At 38.9% G+C, this 18,422-nt stretch overlaps 1 protein-coding gene across 2 annotated transcripts in view; it reads right to left on the reverse strand.

The window, feature by feature from the left end:
* The window catches only part of srebf1 (sterol regulatory element binding transcription factor 1), a 41,617-nt gene that overhangs the window by 4,327 nt on the left and 18,868 nt on the right, over window positions 1-18,422 (reverse strand). For both annotated transcript variants that reach the window (XM_048609264.1, XM_048609265.1), the window contains exons 8-16: window positions 13,520-13,718; window positions 11,352-11,533; window positions 10,151-10,412; window positions 8,425-8,591; window positions 6,542-6,710; window positions 4,177-4,285; window positions 3,184-3,293; window positions 2,576-2,708; window positions 651-813 (exon numbers count right to left, since the gene is read on the reverse strand). In XM_048609264.1, coding sequence (XP_048465221.1) covers window positions 651-813; window positions 2,576-2,708; window positions 3,184-3,293; window positions 4,177-4,285; window positions 6,542-6,710; window positions 8,425-8,591; window positions 10,151-10,412; window positions 11,352-11,533; window positions 13,520-13,718 — 1,494 coding nt within the window. The remainder of the gene's footprint in view (window positions 1-650; window positions 814-2,575; window positions 2,709-3,183; window positions 3,294-4,176; window positions 4,286-6,541; window positions 6,711-8,424; window positions 8,592-10,150; window positions 10,413-11,351; window positions 11,534-13,519; window positions 13,719-18,422) is intronic.

Consider the following 18,422-nt stretch of genomic DNA (forward strand, 5'->3'; position numbering starts at 1 on the left):
GGAAAGTGAAGGCTGTTTTAAACTTTCTTGCATAAGACATTATGGAGTAAGTCCACTGTTCTACAAGTAGTTATTCCCACACTAAATGCTCTTTAACACCTTCCTACCTAAACTCATTAGTAGACATGGAGCACTCAATCTGTAATGGCAACTGTAAGCTGTTTGAAGGGTTCAGACAGAAGTGTATTGAGCAGGCACTGCAATATCCCCCAGCATGGGGGAAGGCAAGGTTGCAAGGCTGAGTCATGTTTAAGTGCTCTCCAATACTACTAGGCAGCCAGCGTGGTAGCAGCCTGTACAGGGAAAAGCAAAATAAAAAATATGTAGAGGGCAGCTTACCCAAAAATATCTGCCTATTAGTAACACCTAAAAATATAAAAATGTTGATTCTTTATTCAGGTGTCTGAAGGAATCAGTTTTTTTTTGTTTTGGGATGCTGGTTAGAAAATTGATCAGTAAATCACAATGTTAAGAGGATTTTTGGCGGCATACAGAAAACCCATAGCAAGGATTCATCAATCCCCATTATATTTCTTCTGTTTATCATAATGGAATATGTTAGCATCAGAAGGAGAGCGTATTCAGTAAGTTCTCTCTTACATTGTAAGCACCTATGTCACACAAATGAGGAGTCCAAGTCTTCCCCCTACCTTGTCAATACTTTTGCTTGTGGGAGATGCCATGTTGAGGCTGTCCCTCAGGTATCCACTGGCTTTCTCACAATGCACGAGGCTCATCTGGCTACTCTCCTGTTTAACCAGCATGGCACGAACACCCCTGAATGTAAAGAGGGCTGCTTTTGGCAACTGATTCCTGCAAGAGATTAGTACTCAAGAATCAGGCAAGATTCCACAAGGATGCTGATAACTAATAATATAGCTGGGTATGTACATTAAATTCCACTGGAAATGGGATATTAGTCGTCTACCCAGCTTGTGTAGCTGGCTTAGGAGAAATGTACAGATTATACATGCAGTTGTAAAGTCCATTCCTTTACTAAGATTCAAATAACGATATCTAATTTTTAAACTGATAAAGGCCTGTGATTAGTGGAATATGTAAGAGGTAGTAAGTGTCCCCCCTTCTCAAAGTAACACTCCTAATTAAACTGTAACAAAACAAAAGCAGAAAAGATTTAAACAAAACCTAACAAATCATATTATATGAAGATTCTGGTGTGATGCTTATAATCTTTTTTATTTAAGAGTAACATCATTTTAGGAAGTTCAACATGCAGATGCGCCAAGTACCTAGATATCATCACATGACTAGGAGCTATGGTGGCACCTTAGACAAAGACTTTGTACAGAGATTTATTCTGTACTGCAATTACCCCATAGTACTCAACTAGTATTATCTTAAAAAAATGCAGAAAATAGGGAGTGATACAAGCTGGACGATCTCTGGCGGGTTTATTTACAGTTAAACCAATACCAACAGTACAGAGTAATCTTTGGATGCAGCCTCTGTCTTGGTGCTATCATGCAGAATGAAGGCTTCTGGTCATGTGATGACATTCAAATACTTGGTACATCTGCATGTTGAGTTTCCGAAATGGACACAATTCTTAAAGCAACAATGAAGGTATGCTGTTCTCCAGTTGCTAGGGAGAGGGGCATGGCTGTTTTGTTTCAACCAGAACTAAGAGCCTCTCATGAAAGGAGCAGCATTATTAAACTGTAAGGAAGTATAAAAACTTTAAAGGAAACGTAGCTACAAAAATGAAGATGACAATCCAGTCTTTGGCATATATTCTACTACTGGGTAAAGTCGTTCTGCTGCCTCATCAACTTGCAGCCAGTTAATAGCAACAACAATCATGGAAACCCACCATTTGGCTACAAGATCAGTGCTTGTATATACAATGAAGAGAAGGTATTAAAATCATTGGGCTAGCAAAGCACACTAAATCGTAGAAATGAGGGGAATCAGGTTCAGTCCTCCGTGTGGAATTGTGACAAATAATTGTAATCAACGGATTTCCTTTATTCTTCTGTAATTTTACTATTGCGCATCTTGTGTTATAATATTGGATAACTGTCCCAATCTATTAAACAAATGTTCCTGTAATTATCTACTATTTTCAAGAATGAAGCACAAGTGACTCTAAAAATCACAATTAGAATCACTGGTTGGCAGTCTAACGATAAACAAGGCGATGTTGTTCTACTGCAGCAAGATCAGCCATATAACATTTGGAGTACATTCCAAAGAGATCACAGGTGAGTAATTTTGCCCCTACAACCATCCAATTTGAGATTAGCAATTCCACTCTGGAATACTGAATTTCTGACAAGTGGAAATCTTATCAGCTGTAACGTCAGAGGTCCACTCAGTGGTAAAAAGACAGTACTGCAGTTCATAAGCTTACTTGAGTACTTTTAGTGCAGAACAGACCCCCTGCTTACGAAATGGGGCCCTAAACCTTTTGAACTTGTGGAATAGTGGAGTATTCAAAGCATCAGTTTGACTCACCAAATAACACTCAAGGGTAAAAACAACATGCTTTAAGATATTGTCAATGGATGCAATGCAAGAGGGAATATTTGGAGAGATTCCAAATAGCAACACTTACTCCATTGAATGCAGAGTCTTCGGCATATATTCTACTACTGGGTAAAGTCGTTCTGCTGCCTCATCATCACCTTGCAGCCAGTTAATAGCAACAACAATCATGGAAGCCCACCATTTGGCTATAGGATCAGTGCCTGTATATAGAATGAAGAAAAGGTATTAAAATCATTGGACTAGAAAGCACAGTCTGATGCTGTACTAAGTCACAGAAACAAGGGGAATCAGCTTCAATCCTCCTCTATGTGGAGTTAGCAAATTGCAGGCCAAGCGACAGGAGACATGCAACAATTGCCAATGTCCCAGACTTGGAAGGTAGCCAGAAAAAATGCAAGCATTTATGCGACTGGAAGATGTAACGCAAATAGATACTACACACAGACAAGATCAGGCACAAGCTTTGATGCTGTCCAATGTTAAAAATCCTGCTAAAATTAACTAAAGTTGCAAATGAACAATAGCAGGAACACACAAGAGGAAAACTGTAGCATTTACACTGTCTGACTCATAGGTTGGGTACCCCACAAGATGAAATGGAACTGTACTCAGTCTAGCAACACCCAAAAGCCAAGTAATGCAACAAAGGATTTGGAAGAATGTTTGCAGGCTGACCTGTGACAGTTGTCATACTGGAGCCAATAGCACAAGTCTGTGTGGTAACTGCAGCAGCATCAGAGCAACCATTCAACAGTTGCAAGTATTCGAGAGCGTCTGAGAATTCACTGTGACAGAAAGTTGGGGAAAAATAGTAAAGATCTGCACAGGATCTTGTATTATTCTGCAAGAATGTTTAATTTAATATATAAAAGGGTACTTATTAATTTATTATTTGAAAGAGACTAAACTGCTACATATATGTCAATGGAGTAGATAATATAATTCACGCAATGCTACTACATAATAGTAAGAGAATCATGCCTCTAAAGTATTGTCTTAGGCCTCTGTAGAACACTGTTTTGCTATTTATTATATCCCTAACAAAAGGACAGCTAAAGCCACACCCTTTCTTCACTTGCACATACTGCAAAGTTTTGGTGTACATACGGTGTCTGCAACACAAGATACAAACTCTGACCAAAAAAGTTTATAATAAAATCAAAACAGAGCCCACCAATAGGAAATGTGGGAGAAAAGGACAAACCTTTCCTGGTGTGTCAAAAGAAAGGCAGTGAGTTCAGTTGTTTAGAACAGGGAGCATTGTGCTGAAATTATTGATCAGACCTATACTGTCAAGACTGATAAAGGTGACTGGAATTAGCCTTGATATACTTGGGTATATACTAGCTGATGCATGAATATACTAACTCTGTTTGGGAATGGCTCCAACAGTTCTGTTACTTAGCCCATTCTTCATTTTTGGGCCAATTCAATGCACATGGACCAACAGCTTGGTCAAAAGTCAATTTACTGAAACTCCACTGCAGTTTGTTATATGTAAGAAATTGATGTGATGGGCATTAAGGACTCATAACATTGACTGGTCTTTTCCCTTTTCAAAAGTTGATGCGGCTGCTGATTGTATGCTTCATCCTACATTCCCACCACCTCCCTCCAACTGTAATGTGTAACAATGCAAATACCAGCAGATGACATGAAGTTGCTCACCCTCCCTCTCCTGTCACTGGCTTCCTGTTCTCTGGTTTGGCAATGCAATATAATGCTTTCTCCAGCAGATGTTCACGGAAAGCTTGAGTCACCTGAGCCAACGGATCGACTGGAAGAGAAAAGCCAATAGTATTGCACTACATATTTAATTACACAATCACTGGTGATTGACACTTCAAGTCTTGTCCATAACAAGTTTTTTTTTGCTTCTGACCATTGTGGGCAAAAATTTCAAACACTCTTTTTAATGACCCTCTCCTTGCCAATCTTTCCTTCATATTTCAATTTTCCCTTGAAGTGGCTTTGGGTCATTTCTAGATTTATGTCACTACATGCAAGTTGCTGTTGTTACTGATACAATTTGGTATTTCCAGAACTGAATATTTGTTCTCACTTCTTTCACAGTCTTAATTCTATAATTTTTTTGTTCTCTTTTTTACTAAATTAATCAAGATGACATAACAATCTATTTTATTAAACACAAAATGCTGGATATACCCAGCAGATCAAGCAACAGTTATGGAACCTAATGAAAGGCCACGACCTGAAACACTGGTTGATTTTCAATGACCTGATAATCTCTTTTAAAGCATAGATAGGAGTTGTGCATGGGGATCCTGGAGGACATCAAAGCATACACTGAAGGAATTACCCAGGAAATTAAAGAGCCCCCTTGGGCAATTCCCCTCTGCTTGAAACCCTCAAAAAGTATCCAATTAAATTAGAAATACAAAGGGTCTAGTTGCAGTTAAACTACTGAGACAGGTTAGACTATTAAATACGTAGTCCACCACCTAAGTAATAATTGAACTGATTCCCCAACTTAGCTTAACCCCACTTCCCTCTATGTTTAAGACCTGACACGTAAACACCCCAACCTACCCTAAACATTCCATCACTTACGTGGCCGTTTTGCCATTTTAGATGCAGCATCCAACCTTACTTCGTATCCACTTGGCAGTCTAGCCTTCTATTCCCTAGATACCTTACCCTCATACTTACCTGAAGTATGACCTTTTCACAGGAGCTGTCAAAAGTACCTGATGCTGGCCATTGCACAGTTAGAGAGGTAGAATAGGGGGATGGGTCTGGGAGGGATGCTTTTCAGAGGGTCGGTGTGGACTCGATGGGCTGAATGGCATACTTCCATACTGTAGGGATTCGATGATACATTTAAATTTCAGAATACAGTAACTGACTGCTGTGAAATGGGACATGGTGTACCTTCCCCTAACTGTTCTACACTATAAGGGGCCTATCAGAATGGAAGTACAGCTCCACATTTCTGATGGAGTTCCGATTAGAAATGTACAGCTCGTTTGGTTTGGAAAATAGGAGCAAGTGGTAATCTGCATGTCACTGGCACTCCTTGGAAAATCTGACTTATTAACTTATTCCCTCTTCATGTATGTCATCTGACTTGCTGGGCATTTCCAGCACTTTCTTTTTTATTTCAGCTTGGTACAATCTGCAGTAATTTATTTATGACAGTGTTTCTTATTTACATACAACATATGGAGATAGTATGTAGAAAGTAGGAGCAGAAGCAGACCATTCAGGCCTTCAAGCCTGCTCAGCCAATCAATGAGATCATGATTGGTCGAACCGAAAAGCATTTTCTGATCTGTCTCTATTTCCTTTGATGTTTTTAGTATACAGAAATCTATCAATGTCAGTCTTGAACATGCTCAACGACAGAGCCTCCACAATTCTCCAGATCTAAGTCACCAGCCAAACACAGAATGATGAAAAGCTTTTTTCCACAACTCAGTGGGTAAATGTGCTGTCCAGTATGGGAATGAATCATGCAAAGCAAGATGGTTACAAATCCACACCAGTGAGTTTTGTTTGGTCACCTCGGTCTAGAGAAGAATTTGGGAGGAAAAAAATTCAACTAAGCTTCTTGTCTCAGTAGGCTCTGCCGATTTGCATGTCTATGTTGTGTGTGTGCATACACGTGGGGCGGGGGGAACACATCAGTCAGTCTAGGATTCTATTCAGCTCTAATAACCTTTATACCTGAATAACCTGCCAACATACACCACTGCGATGTGCACAAGAATGGCTACTTGGGTAAACTACTAGAAAGTTGGCAAATTATGCACTAGCACAATTCAGGACCCTCAGGAAAGGGTAGACGGAGGAAAAACCCAGGAAGAAGTAATGCATGACTAACAACACTAAATATTATGCTTACTTAGGTCACGACTCACAGGTTACACCAAACCCACGTTCTTCTGCTAATAGATGAAATGTAACAGATAAAATATGTTCTGATAGACGGCCTGAAATGTTCTGAATCATCTCTCTTTCTCTCTCCACAGATATTGCCTAATCTGAATATTTTTATTATCCAAGCAATTACCTGAGTTTCCAGTAACACTGTAAATGCTCTCTTTAGGAGTGTTCTTTACAGTCCATTCTTCATCAACAAAGAATCTATGACCTAGAGGGTGGCACAGCCATTTCATTGCAGGTGGTATAGTACCACTTTGGGACAGGGAAATCTGTCTGGCACTGCTGAGGAAGAAGCGCTGTAACAGAATAGTAAATATAAAAACTATAAATACAGAGAAGAATAACACCACTGTTAATCACTATAAAACAGAACAGAACCTCTCTCTAAGCTACATTGACTGAGCCCAAATAAAATGTTGAATTACCCAATCTGTGCCGAGTTAACTAGAGTCAGCCAGATAGCGGCAAGGGAAATCTGTCAAATTTCCTGCTCCCGATCACTGTCCAGTAATATTTGCTATAACATAGCCCTAATTTGAATAAGACAAGCCTCAGCTTTGAAGTACTACTTTATCCTCATTCTTTTGGCTAAGGATCCTTTTGACACATCTCATTTAGGGTCACTCTAGGTGTTACTGGCTTTAGAAGCACACACCTCAGTATATGCCAGTGCTTTTAATGGAGACACAAGAAAATCTGAAGTGTCAAATTATACAAGCAGCTCACATGTATGCAAAATATTTCTCCACAATAGATTCTACAAAATTGTAAGCCAGCAGGAAGCATTTAATAAATGAATCCATTCAATATCTATACTTATGATTATTTCTTTAATAATTTACTGAAGGACTCTACACAGAACCTGTAGTCTATTCCTGTGACAGCCATTTTTGGGAAAAAGAACAATGTCTTTGTTAAATTCTTCACGTCTTGTTTACTGTTGGAAACACGGAGGAGAGACCGACAGTTAGGAAGCTTCTAAGGAGGAGGTAGAATTATAAAGGTGCATTTACAGGGAATGGCAAGAATTAGTCTCTCCATCACTTATCCAGAGACCATGGGCTATATTGAGGGGTGGGGAAGGAAGGAACAACTGTACACCTGATAAAGTTTATTATATTACATAACATTCTATCCAAAACCACAAATAGATATTGCTAAGAAAACAGCAATTTTCTACTCTTAGCGCTCATTATATATGCCAGAAATATTAACTACCAAATAGGACAGTTCAACTATAATTCTGCAAGAAGAACAGAACCTTTTCCACCACAATCCAACATTAAGTGTACACTTGCTCTCTTGGCTGGACAGGAACAGCAAAGCACTGACAACTATACCAGGAGACAGATGGAGACAAGCAAATTATTCACACTGTCTTGCTATTATTCTGATATACTTTTCTAATATGCTACTCTACTGCTATCCTCCAGCTGTAGCTAAATCACTATTTTCTTCACATTCATTTTGTTTTCTGTGCATGCATGAGCATCCATATGCTATTAATACATGCCATATTATGCCGAATAGAACGCTTCCTACAGAACAGATTCTCTGAAGTGAAGTAATGCCTCCTACACATGCATAGGAGGCAAGAATTTTGTGCAGTGATGTTAGTTCAAATACAGCACAGCACTCGAGATCCTGTATTTAGATTTTACATTTTTAGATTATTTTGCACACATCTTTTAAATGTCATTTTCTTTCTTACAAATTGTTTACCATTTGGAAAAAGGCACGTTAACGTTCCGCAGGAATCTTAAGAAATAAATCAGTCACGGAAAGGTCACTGAATAGGTTTAGTTTAAACTCTGCTCAGTGGAGTGGATCTTCTTTCCCACAACATCCAATATCCCATACCAGGAATGGTTTGTTAAGTCAGTGTCCATGGGGAATCATATCTACAATTGTGTTTATTACTTATAAATTTTCAATACAGGATTTTCTTTTCAAATCCAACAGACATGTCTTACAGACAAGTCAGACAATAATTATCTAGGTGCTACTCACAGTCATGAAGTGGAGTCTTTTGTGCAAGCTGGTTTTGATTCGGATCGCTGCTGCCACATAGATTTCTGCCATGGTAGCAACAGAGACAGCATCTCCAGCACATTCAGCAAGGTTTACCGCACTCAAAGCCATGTTAATTGCAGACAAGTGGCTTCCACCAAGTTTGCCTAAAAGTAATGGAGAGCCATTACATTACATCCATATACATGAATGAGGTAATACAGAAGAAAACAACAAGGACAGATCACAAAGACTTGAAAATAATTACAAGTCACTATGTTCTTTCCCCACCGACACATGTGGGATGGTAAAGATACTCTAATATCAAGTGCACTCAATTCTACTAACATTGGACCATCAAGTTCCCATTTGATTCAAGCAGGTGGTCCAGGATGACAGATTTTGTTCTAGAGGCATGTAACTCCCAGCACCCAAATGAGTCTGCTGCAGATATCTCTGAACAAACAGTCTATAGTTGCTGGCAATCGCTTTCTTCTTACTATGACATATGAAAAGGTAACAAATAATCCATCTATACATAAGCTTTTCAAAGGGACAAATTTAATGAACAAATTATTTCGCTTGCTCAAGCTGTGTTTTAACCATAAGGGACATGCCAATTTTGCAATGAAAATTACTGTTGCAATGTTAGCATCAATTTTTTTTTCTGGATTTTGTAAGTTAGTTAATATATCAAGCCCAGTTTCATCAAAAATTGGTGAAATAATTTTATTTCTCTACTCTTAAATAAAATGGTTTATGCTGGGGTATTAGTTTTACAAGTGCTGCAATACATCCACTCAGTTTGTGTTGGCACATCTGAGCAGTGAGTGTTGACAGGCTGTTTATTGACTAGGCTTCATCCTGTCCTCACCCACAATGGAGATGCATCTACCAAGAGCTACTGCATACATGGCTGATATTTTTTGTCCTTTTTATCCAAGGGAATCATTCCACGGAACAACGCCTTCAGAGAACTTTCCTGGGTTTTGATATAAGGACACGCATGACATTCATTTAACCCACTGAAATAGCAGATCAGACATGAGCCAGGTCTCCCTCCTGTCAAGACACTCTAATGACATCAACTGTAAATATCAAGCCTTCAATCACCATTACTCAAAGAGATCACCTAATCATTATCGGTTACATCTGGAACATGGCTGTGAGGGAACTAACTGCTAATTTTTCTACATTAGAATAGCAACTACATTTCAAAACTTACTTCAACGTAGGTGAAACATTTTGGGAGACGGTGAGGCCACGGAACATGCTCAAAATGCAAGTCCCTTCTTTCAGGGAATGAACTAAAACTGATCCTCACACATATATTGTGTAATGATCTTAACTAGAAAATGTAAGATTAGTGGGAACCCTGGATGAACTTTTAATTGTCCTCACCTTAGCTTTACTAAGACCAGCTGTAGCACTGCAAGTGACGTATTAAACAAGGCTGCTGAACTAATTAAAACAGGGCTTAATACAAGAGTAGTAGCATACCAACCCATTCTCCATATTATCCTTGAATAGATGGAGCACCCAATGACGAAAACTAGCTGTCATTCTATTTTTTCTCTCATGTTGCATTGAACTAGTGAAGCTGTCAAAATGACTGTAGCACAAACTGCAGAAGTTAACCTGGAGGAATGAGTGTTTGTGGTCAATGGACATTTAGTACAAAATGTTGCTATTTGAAAAGGTTTTCAACTTTGCACAAAATACACACCAGTCATGTGGAGCTGTTGCAGCTTGTGATAGACCAGTGCCGCATCACGGGTGCTCTTCTTCATGTCATCTTTCAGCTCCTTTTTCTGCCTGAAGCCTCCAGCTCGTGCTGCAAACCAGCGCCCAACCCACAACCGCTGCAGAATATGCCGGATGACATTCCACATCAGACTGCAGGCAAAGTCCAAGTTGGATGTAGGCAGAGGACGCCCCAGTGCCTTCAGACAGGTCCAAAGATTCTGGGAAGCTTGAGCAAAATCTCCCTAACAAATATAAATGAGGAAAACATATTGTTATTTTTCCACAGAAGTTTTAAAACTTTTACTTCTCTTTTTAAAGGAATCTCCACTTTTCTCCCCATCTCAACAGAAACCCGGATTCTTCATATGCACAGTTTCCCCAACTGCTAGAATTCCTCTGAGTGGCTACACTTCACTTGTGGCCAAAGACATCAAGTGTCAATATGCTAGTTGCTCGCATGTGACATCACAGTCAAGGTGGATTCTGGCCTCAATCTGCACCTTTGCCAGCACATCAAGCTCTGGACTGCAATCAGTTGCAGAAACGCCAGCTGATTTTCTCTCTGTCAACTGGAGACATTGAGGCCTACTGTTGCACATAATGCAAACCTCATTTCTGACTAGCACACAATAACTGTACTTTACATCATGAGTCAAACATCAGGCAAACAGCATTAGTGACTTCAGAAAATAACAACAAAACAAATGAAATTTAACACAACAACAACACACATGAAATTTAAACTGTTAATTTAGATGCAACATGTCAAATCGTTACTCTGCCCACAACTAACTTGCTCAGACATCACTAAAGTCATATTGGAGATGAGAGATTTTGTTGCCATAAGAGAATTCTATGTGCAAATCATGATTTGTCTGGTCTGATGTATATCTATGAGGCAAATTAGATGAAGATTTCTGAAATGGTACAGGATAGTAATTCTTTGCAGGAAATATCACAGGTAGCAGTTCAGCAATGATAAATTTATATGCAGGAGCAAGGCCAACAACTGAATGACATAAAGGGGATATAGTGGAATTATGTCCGTGTGGAATAAAAGATTCAGGCTTTACTATGCTCAGGGGTGAATGCTAATACTGTACTTGCTTCAACTCTTATCACCAATAATAAGGCACATCAAACCTAAACTTTTAAACTTATCAAGAATAAATCACTCTTACCCTTGCCAGGTCCAGATCAGCCTGCTTGCGATGCCTCCAGAAAAGTACAGATGATTCAGAATGCAACCTAGTAACGGGTTCACCGTAGACAAAGATTTTAGCAAATACGAGCAGGACAATTATCCCGTTAATTAACCAGAGGATCAACGTTGGCCAGATCCAAGAAAACCAGATGGAAGAATCTACCAGTAAGAAAAGAGTAAAAAAAAAACACATTTTATTTGTCAAGCAGTGGGGTTAATTCCAAGATCAGTAACATTGTGTCATTCAATTTAAAAAAAAAGAGTTCATTAGGCCGTCACAACAACCTTAATAAAGTTGAACGTATTACATTATGTATTTTAACCAATCGTTTTAATCCACAAAAGAAAAACCTGCACAAGTATTTCTCAACTCCTTGCTCAAAGGCTAAAGACAAAATACTTAATACTCATCCATCTTCACACATCTCCACCTTAGAATACAATTCCTGCTGTCTGCCACAGACAATATACCAATAGCATTGTTACAGAGAATGCATTTGGTGAATTTAAGCCTGCAGTTACAGAAAGTTGACTTTTCCAAATACTCAAATCCAGTCTTTTAAAAATGCCTGTGGCAAACAGGACAGTTGTATTATTAAACACTGGTGTACATAAATCAGAATTCAGAGGAAAGGTGACGACTTAGAACTGTTGTTTTCAATAACAACCTATTGGAGGTCTGCAAAAGTATATTAACAAGTACGTTGCCAGTACAAAGTAAGGCACTTAAATTGAAACTAGCTGTGATACCCGTTTACCTTTGTCATATATAGCAAGTGAAATGAATTTCACCTTTTGTTATACTCGAAGCACAAATCAAGGCCATTCTTTTAAATGTCAGGAACAGTCTAGAGCTTTTAATTTTATAAGATGATAAATGATGCTTAGTGTTAAAACATTATGTTTAGCAACATAGACTGACTGAGGTTTGAATTGCACTCTGAGAAGTTCCTCCTGATCTGAAGAAGAATATCCAAAAAGGGAGATATGGGAAGACAAGAGGGCAGAGTTAGGACTGAATGGTGCCCAACACCACAGAGCCACTGTACTTTTCTTGTGGGCAAAGAGCAGACTGTGTGTTTATACTCTTAGCTCAAGGACTCAGACCAAACAAGTAACAGGAATGCATGCTTTGTATGAGAGTATATAGCACAGAATCAGGCTATTAGCCTAAATGGACTTTATCGATCAGTGCTATATTAATAACTGTGCAGGTTCTACATCTGCTTTAGCTAGATTGGAATTATACATAGAAGTCCACTTTGGGATCTTGACAGATCAGAAATGCTTTGAGAGAAACCAGCCTGTTCATGATGATGGATCTCAGATGGAGAAACTTGTCTATCAAAAGTAAGTTGTTCCAACACTACCTACAAGATTTTTTTTTTGAGGGGGATATATCTGAAGCAAGTAAAACGTATATTAGGTTGTACAAAATGAACTGAATTAACACCATTTCTCAACTAATCTTCTGAGAAAACATAGCCCCGATAGTTTACTCCAAGCTACAGCTGATTAATGCCAGGGAGACGAAAAGTTTATCCTGCCTACCAGAAGTGGGGCTTCAGCAGAATATGGTTACCATCTGATCACCAAATGTTCCCCATGATACCTTAAAAAACCTCTGCAGTCTTACGTGCAAGAAGCACCTGGAACCACTCACTGGCTCTATTCATCTTATCTTCCATTCACATTCCGAGCATACTGGTCGTATATTCCTTGTTTTCCCATTTCTGTGTTTAACGAAATCTCAGCTGGACATACTTTCAGTACAGGAGTTTTACTTTGTAGAATGAGGCCCACCAATTAGTTTCAGATTAATTCTAACAAAATACTCTCATACTCTATTTACTGCTCTGTTTTCTCTCAGGTATGTAATAAACATCATATAGAAAAAACAATTTCATAAAAATAAAATTGCAAATTATACAAATATATAAAAATTATACAAATACAAATGAAAAAACCAGCTCTTAAACTATTTACCTTTTCTGGTTGGTGTTTAGACCACAAGTTCTGTCAGTACTCTACTGCTTTGCCTGGCTTTTTTTTAAAACATGCAAATTTACAGTGTGAAGAGATAAAAACTCTTGGAATATGTTCTTACATATTGTCATTAATTCTTTTTAAAATTCAGGTTCCTACCTTCTACAGAAAGGCCCAACATGTTTCTGCCTGCACCATGGTATTCTTGGCGTTCCACAGAAATGATGTCCGTCCCACCCAGCAAGAATGCAAGAGGGTTAAAGGAGAGGCAAAGGAACACAAAGGTACACAGCACCATCCTGGATCGATCCAACATACCAACGCTGCTTGGTAGTGTCTGTTCTTGTTTGACGGACACCTAGAGTCAATAGGATGTACCATCAGTTCAAATGCAAATCAGACCACCCCACTGTTCAAATGCACTCGCTCAGGATAGTCTTCCAAGTTAAGAATGTACAGAACAAAAAAAGCCCTTCCAAGTTCTGCGTTTTCATTTTCCACAGACCCTGTATAATTCACAATGTCATGGACTCTACAAAATAAATTTACGATCTTTGATACAAGTAGTCCCAAATTTCTAAATGTTATCAAGCAAATGCCAGAAATAGCATCCATCTTTATTATTTAGCCCAGGTCTGCTGGCTTCTACAGACAACATTCTGAATAACCCCACTCTCATGAATGCTCAGCAGGACAGGAGATTTTTCAAAAATTTCGAAGAACCACTGCATCACTAACTGGTTCAATATCTTCCTGGAAACACTTGAATATCATGTTGAACAAGTTCAAGCTGGTCAGAAATGTATTTTGATGATGTGCATGAACCATTGCTTAGTGAATTAAACTTATTCAAAACAATTAACATTTCTTTAAGAAGAAAGTTGAAGTCATTCTTCTGACAGCAGTGGAGTACATTAATGTTTATACAATTTACCATAATGACTAAGTAATGCCACAAGTCATCCCCTGTATCCAAAAAGATTCAAGTTACAACATGCACTACCATTTGCAGTTAGTTTGTTCTCAAACTTTCTCTTTTAAATTAGAACAGGGCTATGAACTCATTAATTTTCCAATTATCTTAGTCTTGCCTCTAGAAACCTGATCATTAATGAAAGCACAACTTGTATAACAAAAAAAAGGGGGAACATGCATTTATACAGCAATTTGCTCATCCCCAGGAGGTGCTTCATAACCCATAAATTACTTCTAAAGCGTAGTCACTGCTGTTATGTAGACAACTACAGCAGGAGACTATACACCACTATGTCCCAGAAATGTCAATGAGATGAATCACAAGTTAATGTCATATTCCAAAAGGAACACATGCAAGCCTTGCGCTTTCTTTTGAATTCCCAAAATGTTGCAAGCCTACATTGGTTGATTTGTGTCATGGAAAAAGCAATCAACTTGACATGCCAATCATTCAGCACCTTTTTCTCCTCTCAGACAAATTGCTGATTGTTTAAAATTTTGGCATTTCAGCAACATATCTTCCTGTTCGGCAATACTGACATTCTTTACTACCAAACAATTTCCTTTTGATTGCATTGGTTAAGAGATAAAGGTTGGTCAGAAATTTTCTGCTTTTCTACAAAAAGTGTTGAGAAATCACTTGCATCCCACTCAATCAGGAAGACAAAAACGACCTTTGTTTACTATATCATGTCAGAAAATGTAATTCCAAGAATATAGCACTCTCTTAGTCTTGCACAACATTGACAGTCCTAATTTTGAACAGATTACATGCCCAATTCTTGCCATGGGACAAGAACACATTCGCTTCTGGTTCAGAAATCAGAATGCTGCTACCAAACTAAAGTAAAACTTTTTCAGAGAAACACTGTGGCACAGCAGATTAAATGGGAGCAACTCTAGCCTCTTTCCCTTTATTATAATAACATGATCTCAATGGATTTTCATTGTATTTTTATAACAGTAGAGTACTTGGGATTCTTCAGGAGGAACTGGCAAGCTTTTCTTTCTGTTAGTTAAGGTATCAGACAAGATCCCAGATGCAGAGAGAACAAAAATATACAAATTCACTCCAGCAGTGACTTCTACAGCTTAAATTCCTATTGTGCTCTTGATTGGAAGAAGCCTAGAGACAGAGTGTTGACTGCATAGAGAAGAAATTAACTTCAAAACAAAAAAATTATAATCATTCCACAGCTAGTGGTGCATTAGCTGATTTCAGCTGCTACATTTGTACAATAGCAACTGCCCTTTGGCCTAAGCCAAAGGGAAAAGAAATATGCAAGCCAATTCCTGCTTCTGATCACAATGCATTAGCCCCAGCTGAAAAATCATCACATATATGGGGTTGAGAGAATGTGGACTACATAGGGCCATGTTTCCAATCATGCTACCAGTTGAGGTCTGTAAATGGGAACTACCTATGTGGGAAATAATAAGGAAGTAAGTAAGGGAAGTGGAAAAAAGGTAGTTGCTATGAATAATGATGGGGTGAAGGAAGGCTCAGTAATCTTTATTCATTCACAGGGGGCATCGCTGGCTAGACAGCATTTATTGCTCATCCCTAATTGCCCAAACGGCAGTTAAGAGTCAACCACATTGCTGTGGGTCTGGAGTCACATGTAGGTCAGACCTGGAAAGGACTAAAAGGACATCAGTGTACCAGACGGGTTTTAAATGGCCTTAAATGGTACAGAGATTTATCAGTAAGTTGAATGGTCTTCTGTGGCTATGCATTACTATGCATTATTCCAGGTTCAGCTCTGATGTGTCCTACATTTGTGGAAAATAAGCATTCAGAATGTAAAGGGTAGTATGCTGGAATGGATAGAAGGTTGGGTTGCTAACAGGAAACACAGGGGAGGTACAAATGGATCTTCTTCAAGGCAAGATGGTCACAGCTCACATGTTACAATTTTTAAAATCATTTAGATAAAAGGGACCAAAGATATGGTCACTAAGTTTGCTGACGACACAAAGAAAGGTAGGAAAGTAAGTCGTGAATAGGACATAAGGAGATTACAAAGAGATATAGAAAGTTGAAGTGAGGGGGCAGAGATCTGACAAATAGAATACAATGTGGGAAAATGTGAAATTGTCCTTTTGGCAGGATGAATAAAAAAATCTAAATGGTGAAAGATTGCAGAGCTCTCATATGCAGAGGGATCTGGACTTAGTGCATGACTCAAAAAACATTAGTAGGTACAACAAGTAATTAGGAAGGCTAATGGAATGTTACTTATCACAAGAGGAATTGAATACAGAAGTGAGGAGTTATGCTTCAATTACACAGAGCACTGGTGAGACCACATCATTTTATTTAAGGATAGATGCAAATACATTGCATGCAGTACAGAGATTTACCGGACTAGTATGTGAAATGACTGGACTGTCTTATGAGGAAAGGTTGAATATGATTGCAATATCTAAGAAGGTCATAAGGGGCGTTGTCAGGGTCAATTTGTCAAGGATGTTTTCTCTTACAGAAGAATCTAGAACTAGGGGTCACAGTTTAGAAACCAGAGTTTGTCCAATTAAAACGTAGAAAAAGCAAAATTTTTGTTCTCAGAGGGTCTTTGGAACATCTGAGGAGATGGTGGAAGCAGAGTCCTTGAATATTTTTAAGGCACAGGTAAAGAGATTCTGGTTAAGCCAGGGGGTGGAAGGTCATCAGCAGCAGGCAGGAATGAAACCAAGATCAGATGAGCTACAATCTCACTGAATGGTAAAGAAGGCTCGAGGGGTTGAACGGCCTACTCCTGCTCCTTGCTCATATGTATGTTTGTACATTCAAACAGCTTGTCAAAACTCACTAGCAAGGCTCAATCATGAATAATGATTGCTTGGCCATGGTACTAAAGGATAATGACAAATCATAAAACGCATTCCCAGGAACCAATGGGATAAGTAACAAAGTAAAATAAAGGAAACAGAAATCAAGAAAAAAAAAAATTGATGTCAGTGCTTTTGTCTGAATTGAGAATGTGAAAATAACATATGGTGGAGTTTTGCAGACAGGGACAATCATGCATCTCCACAGGCTGTTTTTGTGCTTATAAGGACACATGCACTTTATGGCTCTCAACATTCATTCTTAGCCCTCACTCGGACGTTGCCAGTCTTACGTAACAACCAGGAACATGAGTAGGCCATCTGGTCCTTTGAGCCCAACCCTTCATTCAATAAAATCATGGCTGATCTTTTTGTGGCCTCAGCTCCACTTATCCACCCTCTCACCATAACCCTTAATTCTCTTACTGTTCAAAAAAACTATCTTCACTTTAAAAACATTCAATGAGGAAACCCCATTTATTTCACTGGGCAAGAAATTCCACAGATTCACAACCCTTTGGGTGAAGACATTACTCATCAATTCAGTCCTAAATCTGTTCCCCCTGATTTGGTGGCTATACCCTCTTGTTCTAGTTTCACCCACCAGTGAAACAACCGTCCTGCTTCTATCTATCTATTCCCTTCATAATTTTATATGTTTCTGTACGATCCCCCCTCATTCTTCTAGATTCCAATGAATATAATTCCAGTTTACTCAGCCTCTCCTCAAAAGCCAAACCTCTCAACTTCGGAATCAACCCAGTGAATCTCTCTGCACCCCCTCCAGTGCCAGTACATCCTTTCCTAAGTAAGGAGACCAAAACTGCACACAGTACTCCAGGTATGGCTTCACCAGCATCCTATACAGCTGTAACATAACCTCCCTGCTTTTAAACTCGATCCCTCTAGCAATAATGGAAAAAATTCCATTTGCCTTCTTAATCACCTGTTGCACCTGCAAACCAACCTTCTGCAATTCATGCACAAGGACACCCAGGTCCCTCTGCACAACAGCATTCTGCAACTTTTTAAGCATTCAAATGATAGTTCTTTTTACTGTTATTCCTACCAAAACTGATGACTTCACATTCATTAACACTGAATTCCATCTGTCAGACCTTTACCCACTCACTTAAACTATCTATATCCCTCTGCAAACTTTCAGAGTGCTCTGCACACTTTGCTGTACCACTCATCTTACTGTCATCTGCAAACTTGGACACGCTACACATGGTCCCCAATTCCAAATCATCTG

The sequence above is a fragment of the Rhincodon typus genome, chromosome 21, assembly GCF_021869965.1.
Source record: "Rhincodon typus isolate 14 chromosome 21, sRhiTyp1.1, whole genome shotgun sequence".
In the NCBI taxonomy this organism is placed as follows: domain Eukaryota; kingdom Metazoa; phylum Chordata; class Chondrichthyes; order Orectolobiformes; family Rhincodontidae; genus Rhincodon; species Rhincodon typus.